General features: G+C 39.0%; 1 protein-coding gene across 6 annotated transcripts in view; it reads left to right on the forward strand.

Moving 5' to 3' along the window:
* The window catches only part of Rap1gds1 (Rap1 GTPase-GDP dissociation stimulator 1), a 132,787-nt gene that overhangs the window by 19,931 nt on the left and 98,788 nt on the right, over positions 1-14,068 (forward strand). For all 6 annotated transcript variants that reach the window (XM_028760442.1, XM_028760443.1, XM_028760445.1 and 3 more), the window contains exon 2: positions 2,179-2,286. In XM_028760442.1, the coding sequence (XP_028616275.1) occupies positions 2,179-2,286 (108 nt within the window). The remainder of the gene's footprint in view (positions 1-2,178; positions 2,287-14,068) is intronic.

Here is a 14,068-nt window from a genome sequence, read left to right on the forward strand (position 1 = left end):
ACATCATCTTTCTCTTTAAAATAGGGGTTCCATATCTAGAATTGCCATAAACTTGCCATGTATAAAACTTGGTGAAAATGTATGCCGTTGAGTTAGAGACTTAGCTGAGTAGTAGAAGATGCATAGGCAGTTATGAATTAAGAAAGACTGCTGATGTTTTAGTATACATTAGTCAGATTGTATCAGTATTACAGTCTTTACCAGTGAATTTTATAAGCCTTAGAAAAACTTTAAGGACGTTCATGATAGAGTAGGTTTTTATCATCTTATGTGTATGGGTGTTTTGTCTGCATGTATGTCTGTGTCCCTTATGTATTCCTAGAGCCTGTGGGGGCCAGAAGAGGGATTTAGATGCCCTGGGGCTGGAGTTACAGGCATTTGTGAGCTGCCATGTGGGTGCTGGGAACCAAACCTGGGTCCTCTGCAAGAGCAACCAGTGCTGTTAACTCTTGATGCAGTGCAGTCTCTCCTGCCCTAGGAAAACATTTATTAAAAGCAGCCTTTTAGGGTATATTTTAGAAGTTCTATAAGAGGAAACGAGCTTCACGTAAGGCTCATTTGTCGTGAACAGTGGTGTTGTCGGAAGCCCCTGTCACTCTGCGGAGGCCCTGGCTCCTTCTCTGAACTAGAAAAGACTTGACTGTCTTTAATGTGTCTACTTTCTCACTGATAGTTTGTCACTTAAAGGAGGGAGGGAAAAAAAAACTTAGCTATATTTGTTGTTGGTAAAATTAAATCCTTGGGAAACTTAAATCACATTTGATACATTGATAGCTTCCCAATATTTAATATACTTGCTTAACAATAAGATTGGTGGTGGTGTAATAAATTTAATAATTTGAAATAGTAAAGTCTGTGAGCATTTGGAGAAAAGCTCAGTGACTAATGCTTTTAAATGACTAATGCAGCTTGTGTACATGAAAGATTTAATGGGCAGGAGACCAACAGATTTTAATATAATAGTTGGAAATGATCAAGTATATAGGTTCTGATTTTACACGGCAGCTGTTGAAGAAATACAACTTGAGTATACTTTCAAGCATATCCACAGTTATCTGAAAGGGGCATAAAGTACTAGCTTTTCAACTATACATACAAGAACAGTCTTTTCTGCAACTATTCAGTCTAAACAGCACACTGTAAAAGACTGAATAGGAGATACGGTGGCTCTGCCATCCTCTGATGAGCCGCACACGGAGTCTATAAAGACAATGCCACTCTTTGTAGTTCTGGTTTTTTATACTACTATTGTTTTCATTTAAAGTGTGTGTTTCGATTACTTACAAAATAAAACATTAAACCTCTTGGTTCTTATATTTGTATTTTGAATAAAAATACTGAAAACAAGTTCTTTGGTAAGTCTGAGATTCCATGGTCTAGGACAGTCAACTTAGAATTGGATACAGAGCATGAGATTCTGACTCAGAATGTTTTGCTTCTTAAAGCAATCAGTAAATACTCTATGAAGCATTTTTTCAAATGGTAGTGATAACATAGGCTTTGTATCACATTTAACATTATTTGAAATTGTTGAAACTTTTCTAAACCTTCATTTCTGTTACAAGGGTACAGAGCTAGTGAGTTACTGGTGCTGGCCTCTGACCCTGACAACCTGAGTCTGTAAGGTGTAAGGTAGAAGGAGGAGAAAACTTACCTCTTCAAGGCCACACAGGTGCCTAGCATGGAGTGGACTTGTGTGTTCTCTCTCTCTCTCCCTCTCTCCCTCTCTCCCTCTCTCTCCCTCTCTCTCCCTCTCTCTCCCTCTCTCTCTTTCTCTCTCTTTCTCTCTCTCTCACCCTCTCTTCTCCCCTCCTTCCCTCCATCAATAAGTAAATGTAAAATTATAGAAGGAAAATAGGAAAGCAAATGTAATTTGTCAAACTGCTTTTATGAATAATTTTCTCACATTTATTTATTTGGTTTCTTCAGTAAGGCATAAGAATATTGGAAAAGAGTCATTGATAGTAATATTCATGATGTCTTATAAACGGAGTTGCTACTTCATATTTGACTTAAATGGTCAGTTTTTATTTTAAACTTTTGCAGTAAGTCATCTGTGCCGCATCCAGGGTGACTTGGAGTATATTTGGAGGCTAGTTCTGCCCAGTGGGAACTTTGCACACTAGTTGCAACTGTTTGCCTTCTACCGTGGTTCTGATTTTCTCTCTTTGTTAACAGATAATCTCAGTGACACTTTAAAGAAGCTGAAGATAACGGCTGCTGACAGGACAGAGGGCAGTTTGGAAGGATGCTTGGATTGTCTGCTTCAAGCCTTGGCGCAAAATAGTAAGTTTCATTGTTTATTCAAATTTCCAGACCAAGAACGGATCAACTCCGCATTGTTTAGAAATCGGTATATAGTCAGGCACATAACTTGAACTCATACAGTTTGTATTCATTTGAATCTCTTTCTTGAATGCTGAAATTGTTTGGAGTGTTCTGTCCGCCTACCCACCCTCCACCCGAAAGTACTCAAAGTCCAACTGATAGGCAGAGAAAAGAGAAGTTGATTGGTGGTGGTGACATTTATACCAGCCCCACAGAGGAGCCATTATGGCTTTTCCCTACAACACCCACATTAGTGCTTTTATAACAGGGCAAAAAATAAGAGACTAAACTGTTTCTGTGTAAGGAGGAGACAGGAGAAACTAAAGGGAGCTTGAAATACTTACCATTGTTCTTCTTAGCACTTCTCTTTTAGCTTTTGGAAGAATTTTATTGTAAGATTGTATATTTATATATAGATTAAATTAGAAAGAGCCCTCAGCAGTCATAACAGACATTTCTCAAAACCTAGGGCCATGCTTGATGTTCAGTGTCTAGTAAATAATTCTAAAGAGAAATCATGTAATTCATTGACTATCACAGTACATGATTACATTAGATATAACAGATTTCTACTCACAGTAATTTCTGTCTTATCATAGTGAGTGAATTTGAGTTAAATGTATAAAATGATCTTCAGTTGTTTCCATAATCCTACTCCGTTTTATATTTGTATTTGGTTATTCTATTCTCCTCATGGACTGACTGGGTAGCCTTTGAAGAGTTCGGAAAACAATATATTGTTACGGTTTCAATTTCAAGCCTTAGATGTGATCTTTCTTACTTTAGTTTTTATTAAACTGCCTGGAAAATGTAAATTAATCGATCACAGCCATGCTCCTACCTCATCAAAAAGAGCACATTTTGAAGTTATCCTGTATTCACTGTGACAAGAACAACTTAGAGGAAGAAAGACTTGTATTGGTTCCCTGTGTCAGTCCATCCTGGCAGGTAGTGACAAGGGCAGAGTTGTTCACTGACTAACAACCAAGGGGTAGAGAAAGGAAGGCACTGGGGACCTTTAAAGGAAGCCCTTCATAATTGACCCCTTTGGGTAGCACTGACTCTAGTAGTTTCCACATCTCCCCATAGCGTTGCCAGCTGGTGGCCAGGCAGCATCCACACACGAGGCTGTAGGGCATTTCAGATTCATACTCTAAAGTATCCTTTAAAGTTGAGTTTCAGTTGCCTTTCCTGTTGATACTGTAATTGTCTGTCTAATAGAGAGGTTACTCAATGAGAGTATTTGTACAGTGCTCAAGACGGTAAAGAAAAAAATGTCGACTTCTATGCTGCCACCACAGTGGGCACATGGCTATTCATGCTTAGTGAAAGTAAGCAAAACTTCAAATGAGCTTCCTGTTTTTCAGTAGCCTGCCAGCTGACGGCTTGGGAAGTTCACAGGTGTAAAAGATTGCCATAACCATAGGAAGTTCTTTTGAATAGCGCTGGTCTAGGAACTAGAAAGAACATGGTGACCTGATTTTATAAGTGCTTATGTAGGCAGCTTTACATAATAATGGACTTCTCTAAGGAAACTGAGGATCAGTCTTTCTTCTTGTTGTTGAAGAGTTGTACTGTTATAACCTTCGCTTGCTTCCCATTGTCAGTTCATTTTTTTTTCTTTTTCTCTATGTTTTCCTTGGGGGTGGAAAAAAGAATTTTTAAAGAAAACCATTAGCTTTAGAAACTGAAAAATATAAAGATGGTTTCCTTGGCAACCTCTGGAAAGTATGAGTCTTCCTCCGGAAAGCATGAAAGGCCAGAGTTGAGTAAGGAAAGTGGCTAAGGGAAGCAAAGGTTAAAGCCCTTGTTTGTCAGAAGCCATCTAGGAAAGGCTAAGGCAGGCAAATGAGTTTTCTGGAGATGGTCTACCTTTTGGCATGGGTGTGATAGGTGAGCTCTGAGATGCAGGGTCCTCAGAGACTTCATCCCAGGATTGCTTCTCACTGCTGATATGCCTCTCCTGTCATTATTACATAGCCTAATGACTCCTGGGCATTGCCCCACCCTATTGGGCAGATTTCCTGCAGAATCAGTGTGAAGATGTACTTTCATATAGTAATGCTGTGTAGACAAATTTATGGTTTCATTATTCCTGATAATGATTTTATAGGATTACTAAGTTGATACAATATCAAGCTCCTAATAGAATAAAAGTTGCAAATGGAGCTCTGTAATCATGTGTCACAGGCTAATTATTCTAGGATAAGAAAGTAGGCTTAGAACAAATTTACCATCAAGGAAAACATTCCTTCTAGATTAAGAGAGAGGTCACTATCTGGTAACTACAAGTTATAAACTGGGGATGGACAATGTTTTATAGGTGCAAGGACAGAAAAATAAATGGAACTAGTTTGTCTATACAGAACTTCAAAACTAATAAGACACAAGGCAGATGATTTGTCTCTTGATAAAACTGGGCTAACTTGTGCCATAAAAATTACTGCTTTAAGCTTATAATGAACTTATGGATCTAGAAGATAGATAATGAACGCTTAGTCAGATACTAGTCTTAATAGAAGGACATGTAAACATTGCTGTTATAATTCCTTAAGCCTTACGATGTGAACTATTGCCTTAACTTCCTATGAACTTATTGAATATAAGAATGTTTAGGAAATCATGTAATCAATTATCCCATTGTGATGGTTCTGATAGTCATATGAGGTAATTTTTAGAGAAAGTATAGGTATTGAGAACAGAAATAAAGGTTTGTTGGAGCTTCTTCTTTCTGCTTCATCCAGAGTGAGTGAGTGGTTTTGGTTTGTTTTGGTTTTGGTTTTTATTTTTTATTGTTATTATTTTTTTGCATGCCTGACTCTTTTTCTTGTCCTTTCTCTCTTCTTTTTCTCTTTTCTCTCTGGTTCATGAAGAGTTAACAAACTCTGAGCCTCTCCCTTGGCCAGAGAAAGAGCCAAGTAACTTAATCTTTTTTTTTTTTCTTAATCCTTTGCCCGCTAGGAGCAGAAGTTAATTACCACAAGCCAGTGGCCTTAGAAGAGCAAGAGTTAAAGAAAGAGAAAAATTGCCAGATAGTAAGCAACTTTCACCCTGCAGTTGCAGCTTTTGCCCCTATAATCACCAACACCACCTATTGCTGCCTGCCTCAGTCTACTCTGGGTGCTGGGCTGGTCACCGGCACTTGTTAAAAGTCAAAGGTTCAAAAAATATTGCCATGTATGATTGTAGGATTAAATAAAAAACCTGCATGTTGGCTTGTCTGGACTTATTTATTGAAAATAGTCTTAGAATGTGTAACTCCGACTCTTAAGGTCACATACCTATAACATGTTTAACAAAACCAACAAAATAGGAACTAATGGCTTCCCAGGAAGATAATGAAAAAGTGTTTCATTAGCTGTCTAAGGCAAAGTCTATTAATGTTTTCATTTCTAACACTACGGAAAAATTTTGATGTAGGAAACAGTTCTTACAGATGATGTTCAGTATTTGACTTAAAAGTTACATCTGTCATTAGAAAGCATATTACTGAAGAAAATATAATTCTGAAGTACCACTGTGACTTTGGAATATTTGAACTGTATATTATAAATGATTAATATCTGAAGTTAGAATTTAAAGAACATTTTCAAATTATATCTTTTAATTAAAATATAATTACATCATTCTCCCCTTTCCTTCTTCCAACTCTTCCCTTTCCCCTCCTGCTCTCTCTCCTTCATTCCTAAATATGTAGATAAAACATGTCTTGTCTGTATGTTATTGATTGTATATGATTTCAGGCTGAACCCTGGGTGTTGGGCGCTTCACAGTGAGGAGACTATTTCTCCTGTTTTCAGTATTCCTTAGTTGCCTCTAGTTCTATGTCTAGGTTTAGGGCCTTGTGAGGTTTTCCTTTTCCAAGTTAGCATGTCTGTTGGTGTTGTCTTGTACAGGTCTTGGTTTGACAGCCATGTTGTTGAGACTCATGGGTGTAGCATCTGTGACATTTCTAGGAGACACATTCTCATAGCGGACTCCTGCTTCTGTGGTTCTTTGACTCTTTCTGCCCTTCTTCCTCTGTGTTCCCTGAGCCTTAGGTTGCAGGAATTGTGTTGTCAGGCAGTTGGGGCTGGGCATCACACCTTCATTTGTTTTTTATGTCTTCATTGGTTGTGGTTTTCTATGATGGTGTCCGTCTATTGCAAAGAGAAGTATCTTTTTTCAGGCATGAAAGCTACACTTAACCTGTGGGAATAAGAATAAATGTTTAGAAGGCATTTAGGAGTTAGGTAGCTTAGAAAAGTGGTAGTTGTAGGTTCTTCCAGATCCATGACTCTGCCAGCCTCAAGGACTTAGTTAGACTTCTAGTACAAGGTGTGATTTCCCAATTATTGAGAAGTCCTTAAGTCCAGTTAGAGAACAGTTGTGCCAATGTCACTATTACACCTTTAGGGTCATCATGCTATGTCAGCCATTGTCTTAGTTCATAGGCATCATAGCTGGGTAGGACTGTTGGTGGCTTCCCTCCTCTTGGAAGCCTGCTTGCTACTTCTGGTAGCATGAAAGCTAGTTCTCAGAGTAGAGGCTTCTAGGTTAGATAAGGCTCAGATCCACTGGATTCTGTGTCCAAAACATATGGTATCTTCAGCAAGAAGAACTTACCTTCATCCTCCTTCTGTGTTCCCTGAGCCATGATGGAGGGGGAGTGATACACATGTCCCATTGGTCTCCGAGGTCCCCTCAGTCACTTGATTTCTGTGCTTTGGCCAGTTGTGAGTTTCTGCATTAAAAACTGTTCGCTTCACAGAGAAACTGTTAGGGTGAGGACTGAGAGCTTGATACTGTGTCAGTTTAGCAGAATAATGTAGGTCCTAGGTCAGTTAACTCATCGGCAGGGGCCTAGGAGGCCCACAGTATTGGGTTCTAGGTCAGTTAACAGTTCCATACATGTTTTCTTCTAAGTATGAGGCCGTAAATCTAACCAGAAAGCGCCTGTTTCCCCGATAACCTTTGTGCCGTTACTCCCACCTTGGGCGTGTCTCATCGCGCCAGGCCAGTCTTCATTGCAGCTCACAGGGTTAGTAGCTGTTACACAGAGGACAATACTCTATTGACTGCCTCTACATTGATTTTACACTGGCTATTTCATGCTACTAAAATCAGAATTTTTTTTACCTCGATATATGGTTTTAATGTGGATTTCTTCTTGTTTGCTCCTGCCCTTCATTGGTTTAGTACCTACGTCCATTTTTAAAAGTAAGAATTAGAAGAATTGGATGCAAACTAGAATACATTTTGCTTAAGCAAGTATTCTGTGTAAATCTCTGATCTAAATTAATAACATTCACTCATATAAACGCTTTGATCTCACTTTTTAAATATTTTTAGTAAATATAGGAAGGCCTCCAGCCAAGAAATCAGGCTGTTTGTTCTGGTTTCATTTTGATTCTGCTTATAGCTACATGACTTTCGGCAAGTGTTTGCTGGGTTCTAAGTATGGTTACACTGTTTCATTCTCATTTGAGAATTTAAAACAGTGAATAACCTATAGTGTCCATACATTTTGGAGTCTCTGTCATCTTGCAAGAGAAACTACTAGTTTAAAGATGCAGAGATGAGAAAAATTAGTATTTTATTCATATTTTTGAAAATCGTGTTAACTTTATTCCATTTTAAAGCATGAGACTGGTACTTCTCTGCTGGGTTTGGGGGTGGGGCCTGGGGTGTGGGGGGATGGTCAATCATCTGTGAAACAATCTCAGCCTGGTCTGAACCCTTAGCCTGGGTAGTTAGATTCTCATCACCTGCTTCATTCTTTGGTGTATGTATTTTTTTTTAAAAATATCTCAGTCACTTACCTGATGATAAATAGCTCATAATAAAAAATATCACGAAGTTGTTTGTTTAATATCTACCTTTGTCTTCGTGAGTCAACAGTGTTTGGCTCCGTGTTGCTAATCTCACTGATTTGGTAAAGTCTCAGGTTATTTGGTAGCACTTGTCCTGTAGCTCATTCTACTGTTTTTTTGACTTCCTCCCAGGCTGTAATTCTAAGCACATGCTTTTGTGCACAAGTTGGTCATGTAACTTCTCTCAATGTTATGTCCTTTGTGTCTTTTTGGTCTTAGCCTATGGTGTGCCTTTAGTAGTAGCAAAACTAGCTTCCGTATGAGGGACTGAAATACCAGATGTATACCAAAAGCCCCACTAAATTTACTCTTAATGAATGTAGACTTGCTGCTATTTGGAGAAATGAAAAAAATATTGTTTTACTTTTTCATAGCATTGTCTAAAATAGATTTCGCTCTTTTTTTTTAAATCTCATTATCAAATGCAGAAATAGAAGCTATTTTCTGTGCAGGCTAAATTCAATTGTTTACTTTTATTTATGTTACATTTCTTAGTTGTTGTTTCCATGGCTCATTATATGTTTATGACTAATATTAATGCTATACTACAGTTTCTTACCAAGGAAACTGAGCAGTCAAGAATATGTGAGGAGCTGGAGAGATGGCTCAGTGGCTAAGAGCAGTGGCTGCTCTTCCAGAGGTCCTGAGTTCGATTCCCAGCAACGACATAGCAGCTCACAACTGTCTAAACTCCACTTCCAGGGAATCTGACAGCCTCAAACACCGATTCACCTCTTTAAAGAAAAGAACATGTGAAAGGGCTGAAGAGATGACTCCGCAAGCCAAAGCGCTTGTTGCTCCTGCAGAGGACCCATGTTCAGTTCCCAGCATTCACAGGGGCCTCATAACCACCCCAAACTCCAGTTTCATGTTCTTCTGACCTCTCTGAGCACCAGGCATGCACATGTGTGCATACTTAAATGCAGGAAAAGACAAAAGAAAAAGATAATGTATGAACATCTCAACTAAACTAAAGCCGTCAAGTAAAAAGACATTGATAGCTCTGAAGTGAGTCTTTAAGACTTCCACCGAGTAATCGGCTTTAAAACTCCATGCAACTTAATTAGAAAATAAGATAAACCAATTAATCATATCTGTGCCATCATCAAAATTAGGAGATAGATTTCATATTATTAGGGAAAAAGTAACAAAACATCTAAGTGTAGCTTAGACACACTCTAGAGAGATTTTTGCCAAGACTGTATAAACTACACATCAAGAAGAGAACAGGAAACCAGGTACCCAAGGGCGAGAGTACAAAAAAATTTCATTTTTCTTTAGAAAGGAAACTCCAAACTGGGTAGGATGTTTTTTTAGATTTTTGTCTTAGGCTAGATTGGATTACTTGTTATTTGAAAGTACATAGGAAACTAGCTTAGTGGTGCTTGCTCGTGGTACCAATTAAAGGCTAGAGGGAGAGGAGCTTCAGGTTGAAGAATCACTTGAACCCAGGAGCTCAAGCCTAGCCCAGAAAGCATGCAAGGTTCTGTGACACCCTTCCCTGGCAAAGAACGTGCATCGATCTCATGTGCCAATCAAGAGGACTATTATGGGAAATGAAGGAGTTAACTCGTAACTCTTGGATACCTGGTGAAAACAGGAAGCAAGAAGGAGAAGTTAAGCGTCTATAGAAGTAAGAGTAGCACAAAATTGTAAGACATGCTATATTAATTAATTTTGTGTTACCATGACCATATACCAGCCAGGAACAAGAGAGGAAAAGTTGGTTTTTGAATCAGGTTTCAGAACGTTTGGCCCATCATGCTGAGGAGGAGTAGGTGATGTATGCAGGAAAAGCCAAGCAGCCTTCAGGGCCAGCAACAGGAAGGGAAGCAAGGCAGGACTGGGGAGGGAGGGGAGGCACACTGGGCTAGGGCTGGGGAGGGAGGGGAGGCACACTGGGCTAGCTTTTTCTTTTCCCCAACCTTTCTTCTGTCTGGCTCCCACTTATGGGATGATGCTACCCACAGCCAGAATGTGTCTTCTCACGCTGGCTCTGTTGTCTCTTGAAGCACCCTCTCAGACACCAAGGGCTGTTCCTCTGATCTTCCTTGATCATTGTAAATTCAGCCAAGTTGTCGGTGAAACTGTCGCTAGTATATGAAACTATATACTAGTGCATGTGTACACTAAGTACTGCTTTTGGTTTTGGTTAGACATGAGAGCTTATGATAGAAAGTCTAGGTATTCATCTCAAGTCTTTACCCTTACTGTATATAAATTGTATTAAATTACTCATCGAATCAAAGTTTCTGCTGAGGTATATAAAGAAGAAAGCAGAAAAGAAACAAAACCAAATATTTTAGCTATTGAAAACATTTTTTCCCAATAAAAACAATATAGAAGCAGTTACCAAAAACAAACTACCCACTATAACCTTTATTCATATCATTAATTAAGCTTTGGAAACGTAAAAATGAAAAACTGAGTCAGAAACTTTAAAACCTAAGTGTGTAAAGACCAGGAAGATATAAAGTTTAATAAAAGAACATGTTAGAAATTTACAGTAAATTAAATGTGGCTGAAAATATGAGAAAGAAAAGGTTGAAAATAAAGGATTAAAAAAAAAGAATGAATCAGAGATGATTAATATTAAAGATAGATCTGTATCGTATCTGTAAAGGTACATGTAATTAAAATCTTAAAGACAAAGCAGTCAAAGAAAATAAGATAAACTCTCTACACATATAGGAAGACTAGCTTCTACCCAAAGGACTCAGCAGGTACTTGTAAAAATAGACCTATCATGTCATAGTGACCCATAGTAAAATTCTGAGTATTTTTAGATTTGATTTTATATTGCTCATTCCAGCACTAAGTTGTTGTCGGTAAAGAGTAGATGTAGCTCTAGTATTCTACAGCTATGTGTTTGATTGAAGTGAACTGACATCTTTAGTCATGTCTAAGAGTCTTCGTTATTAGCAGACCTAGTCGCTGTTGGTTATGGCACACAAATATGAAAGCTCTATAAGTAAGGAAGTCATAATCTTTAGAGTGCTTACTACTCACATTAGCATTACAAGGTGGTGTTGCTCCATTCCTCCTGGCGCACAAGTCTCCCGTGTGCTCCCTGCTTCGCCTGCTTGTCCTTTAGGAGCTGTGTCCAATCAGCTTGTCTGAAAGGTTGACCCTGGTAGTATCTTATTACTTGTGCTCCAGTGGCCCTTATAGTACTTAGTAGTGGCCCCCAACTCAAAAGTAGTAATGTTTGCCATCTGATTATGCTTAAGGGAGCCCACAAAGTACCCCCTTTAGATGAAAAGGGATGAGGTCTCACTAAACAGAAAGAAAAAATTGTGTGCAGTTGTTACAAAGGTCTGTGGTTAAAAAAAACAAACCTTTTTCACCCATAAACTGTGAAGAAGGAAAGACTAATGCTGGTTGTGCTGCTGTACCTTAAACTAGGCTAGAGAAGAGTACGTGATAAAAAATAAATGACATTAAGTTTGTGGGTGGAATCGTGAACAGAAACAGTTCTAATGGATCACAGTGTATGGTGCCAGATAGTGCTAGGCCTCGCTTTATCTGCCGTGTGGGAAAGGTTTTATCTCACGTCAGAGAGACAGAGAGACAGAGAGAATTGATCAGCAAGATACTGTGAAAGAACAAGAGCATATTCACATACTTTTTGCTCTAACCTGTTTTATTATTGTTTATTGATAATCTCTTACTTATAAGCTAAACTTCACCTTAGGTGAGTGTGTTTAGAGGAAAATATCATATATTATATATTAATTACATACATTTTAATATAAATGTTTATAGTATATCAGAGTGGCTGTTACAGGATTTCACAGCTTGTGTTAGGATGGTCTTTATGTTAACAATGGCCCCAGTGTGCAAAAGTCGTGATGTTAGGTAGCCACATATGAGGGGGAAGTTACAGGTGTGTGTGTGTGTGTGTGTGTGTGTGTGTGTGTGTATGTAGTCAGTCTGGTACTGTCTATAATGTCAGACATCTTACAGGTCTTAGGACTTACACTTTGCACGAGGGAGAATCTCCTGTAAGCACTATCTTAATGTGTCACTTTGTTCTGCTCTATAGAAATATAGAGGTTGGTTAATTTATAAATAGCTGACCAATCCAAAATGAATTTAATTTTTGTGTATGTGTGTGTGTGAGGGGGTGTTTGTTTCATTTTGTTTTGCCATTTCTTTTATTATTTGTTCTGTTTATTTAGTTAGCTTTGATTCTAGCAAGTGAGAAAGAACGAAGTTAGGTACAGAGGGAGATGAGGAGGATCCAGAACAGGAGGTAGGGGAGGGAGACTGTATGATCGACATACATTGTAGGAAGAGAACTTAAGAGTCAAGACTAAGCTGCAGTTGTTGGAAGACGCTGGAGACCTGCTAAGACTTAAGAGCTTCGGATGCAGACATCTGAAGCTTGGAAGTTGCATCCCTGACTGCCTGGTACAAGTGAAGTGCTTTGAAAGCCTAGAACTCTCTCCAACTTGATTAGCCAGAGCAGTAAGCCAGTGGCTTTGAAACCTTGGGGCCGTAAAGCTTTCACAGGCTTGAGATTATAAGATGCTGAAATATGAAAACCTGGCCCTCAAGCCTCTGGTGCTACTGAGGAGTGCAGGAAGCCAACATTGAAGAAGCTCTAACCCTTGGCTATTCATGATTCCACCTTGATAGAATAAATGTCCCTCTACTACCCAACTATTGGTGGTAACATTGTTGTGGAGACAGAATCAGGTAAACCCCAGAATCAAGGTATCAGCCATATGGAGACTACTGAACTATCGTATAGTCTTGATAGTACCTTGGCACTCAGGCGGTGGAAGACAAGTAACTCAGAGTAAGATGGTGTTCAGCACCCTGAAGATGCAGTTGGTCCACTCATGAAGACTAAAACCTGTGGTTTTGTTTTTTCTTTCTTAAAATTTGAGACATAGTTACATTGGTAGAACCAAGTAGTAGAACCCACTATGTACTCATGCTGCCCTCAAATGTAAGAGGTGCCTGTCTTGCCTCAGCTTCCTGAGAGCTGGAATTGCAGGGAGATTACATTTATGAGGCAAGGCAGCTGGTTCTTGGTAATTTGATAGCTTCTACAAAGGCAATACTGTCATTTGCCTTGAAAATCTGGGTAAAATGCATTGCTTTAGTAATTTCGTTAGTCTGAGACAGGTTGCTTTAAACCAGAGACATTTATTTTGCCTCATAGTGTAGGAGTCTAAAGTCAAGGTGCTTCAAATGGTGATGTCTTTTGTTGACAAAGACCTGAAGTGGAACAGAGTGTCACTTGGCAACACGTAGGGAACATGAGTACATCTGTCTTTACCGGTTATGTCGGGCTGCCTAGTTTTATGACAACTTAACCCAACCTGGAGTCATTTTGGAAGACATAACCTCAACTGTGAGCCCCCACCAAGATTGGCCTATAGGCAAGCTTGTGGTACATATTCTTGATTGTCGATCAGTATAAGAGAGGCCCATGCACTGTGGGCAGTGTCATCCCTGGGCTGGTACACCTAGGTGCTATCAAAGCAGACAGAGCAGGCCATGGGGGAGCAAGGCTAGTGAGTAGCCTCTGTGGCCTCTGCTTGAGTTCCTGCCTCTAGATTCTGCCAAGAGTTTCTACTCTTTGAGTTTCTGACTTCTTTTGATGTGGTACTGATGTGGAACTGTTTCTCCCTCCGCTGCTTCTGTTTATGGCGTTTTAATCAATAGAGAAAAAAAACATAACTAAGACAGATCTCTCTCAAAGTACCACGAGTTTTTCTACTCTCTGGAATTATATTTTCTTTGGAATTTTCAGCCTGAACTCCACAAAGTGATATTCTTACATCTTTCCCATAAAACTAACATTGGCTTGAACTTCCAGATTAGTAATAAAAAGGGAGATGGCTGGTGCTGTATTTTAGTTTCTAATATTATTT

This window comes from Grammomys surdaster, unplaced genomic scaffold (genome assembly GCF_004785775.1).
Source record: "Grammomys surdaster isolate TR1022 unplaced genomic scaffold, NIH_TR_1.0 126531, whole genome shotgun sequence".
Classification (NCBI taxonomy): domain Eukaryota; kingdom Metazoa; phylum Chordata; class Mammalia; order Rodentia; family Muridae; genus Grammomys; species Grammomys surdaster.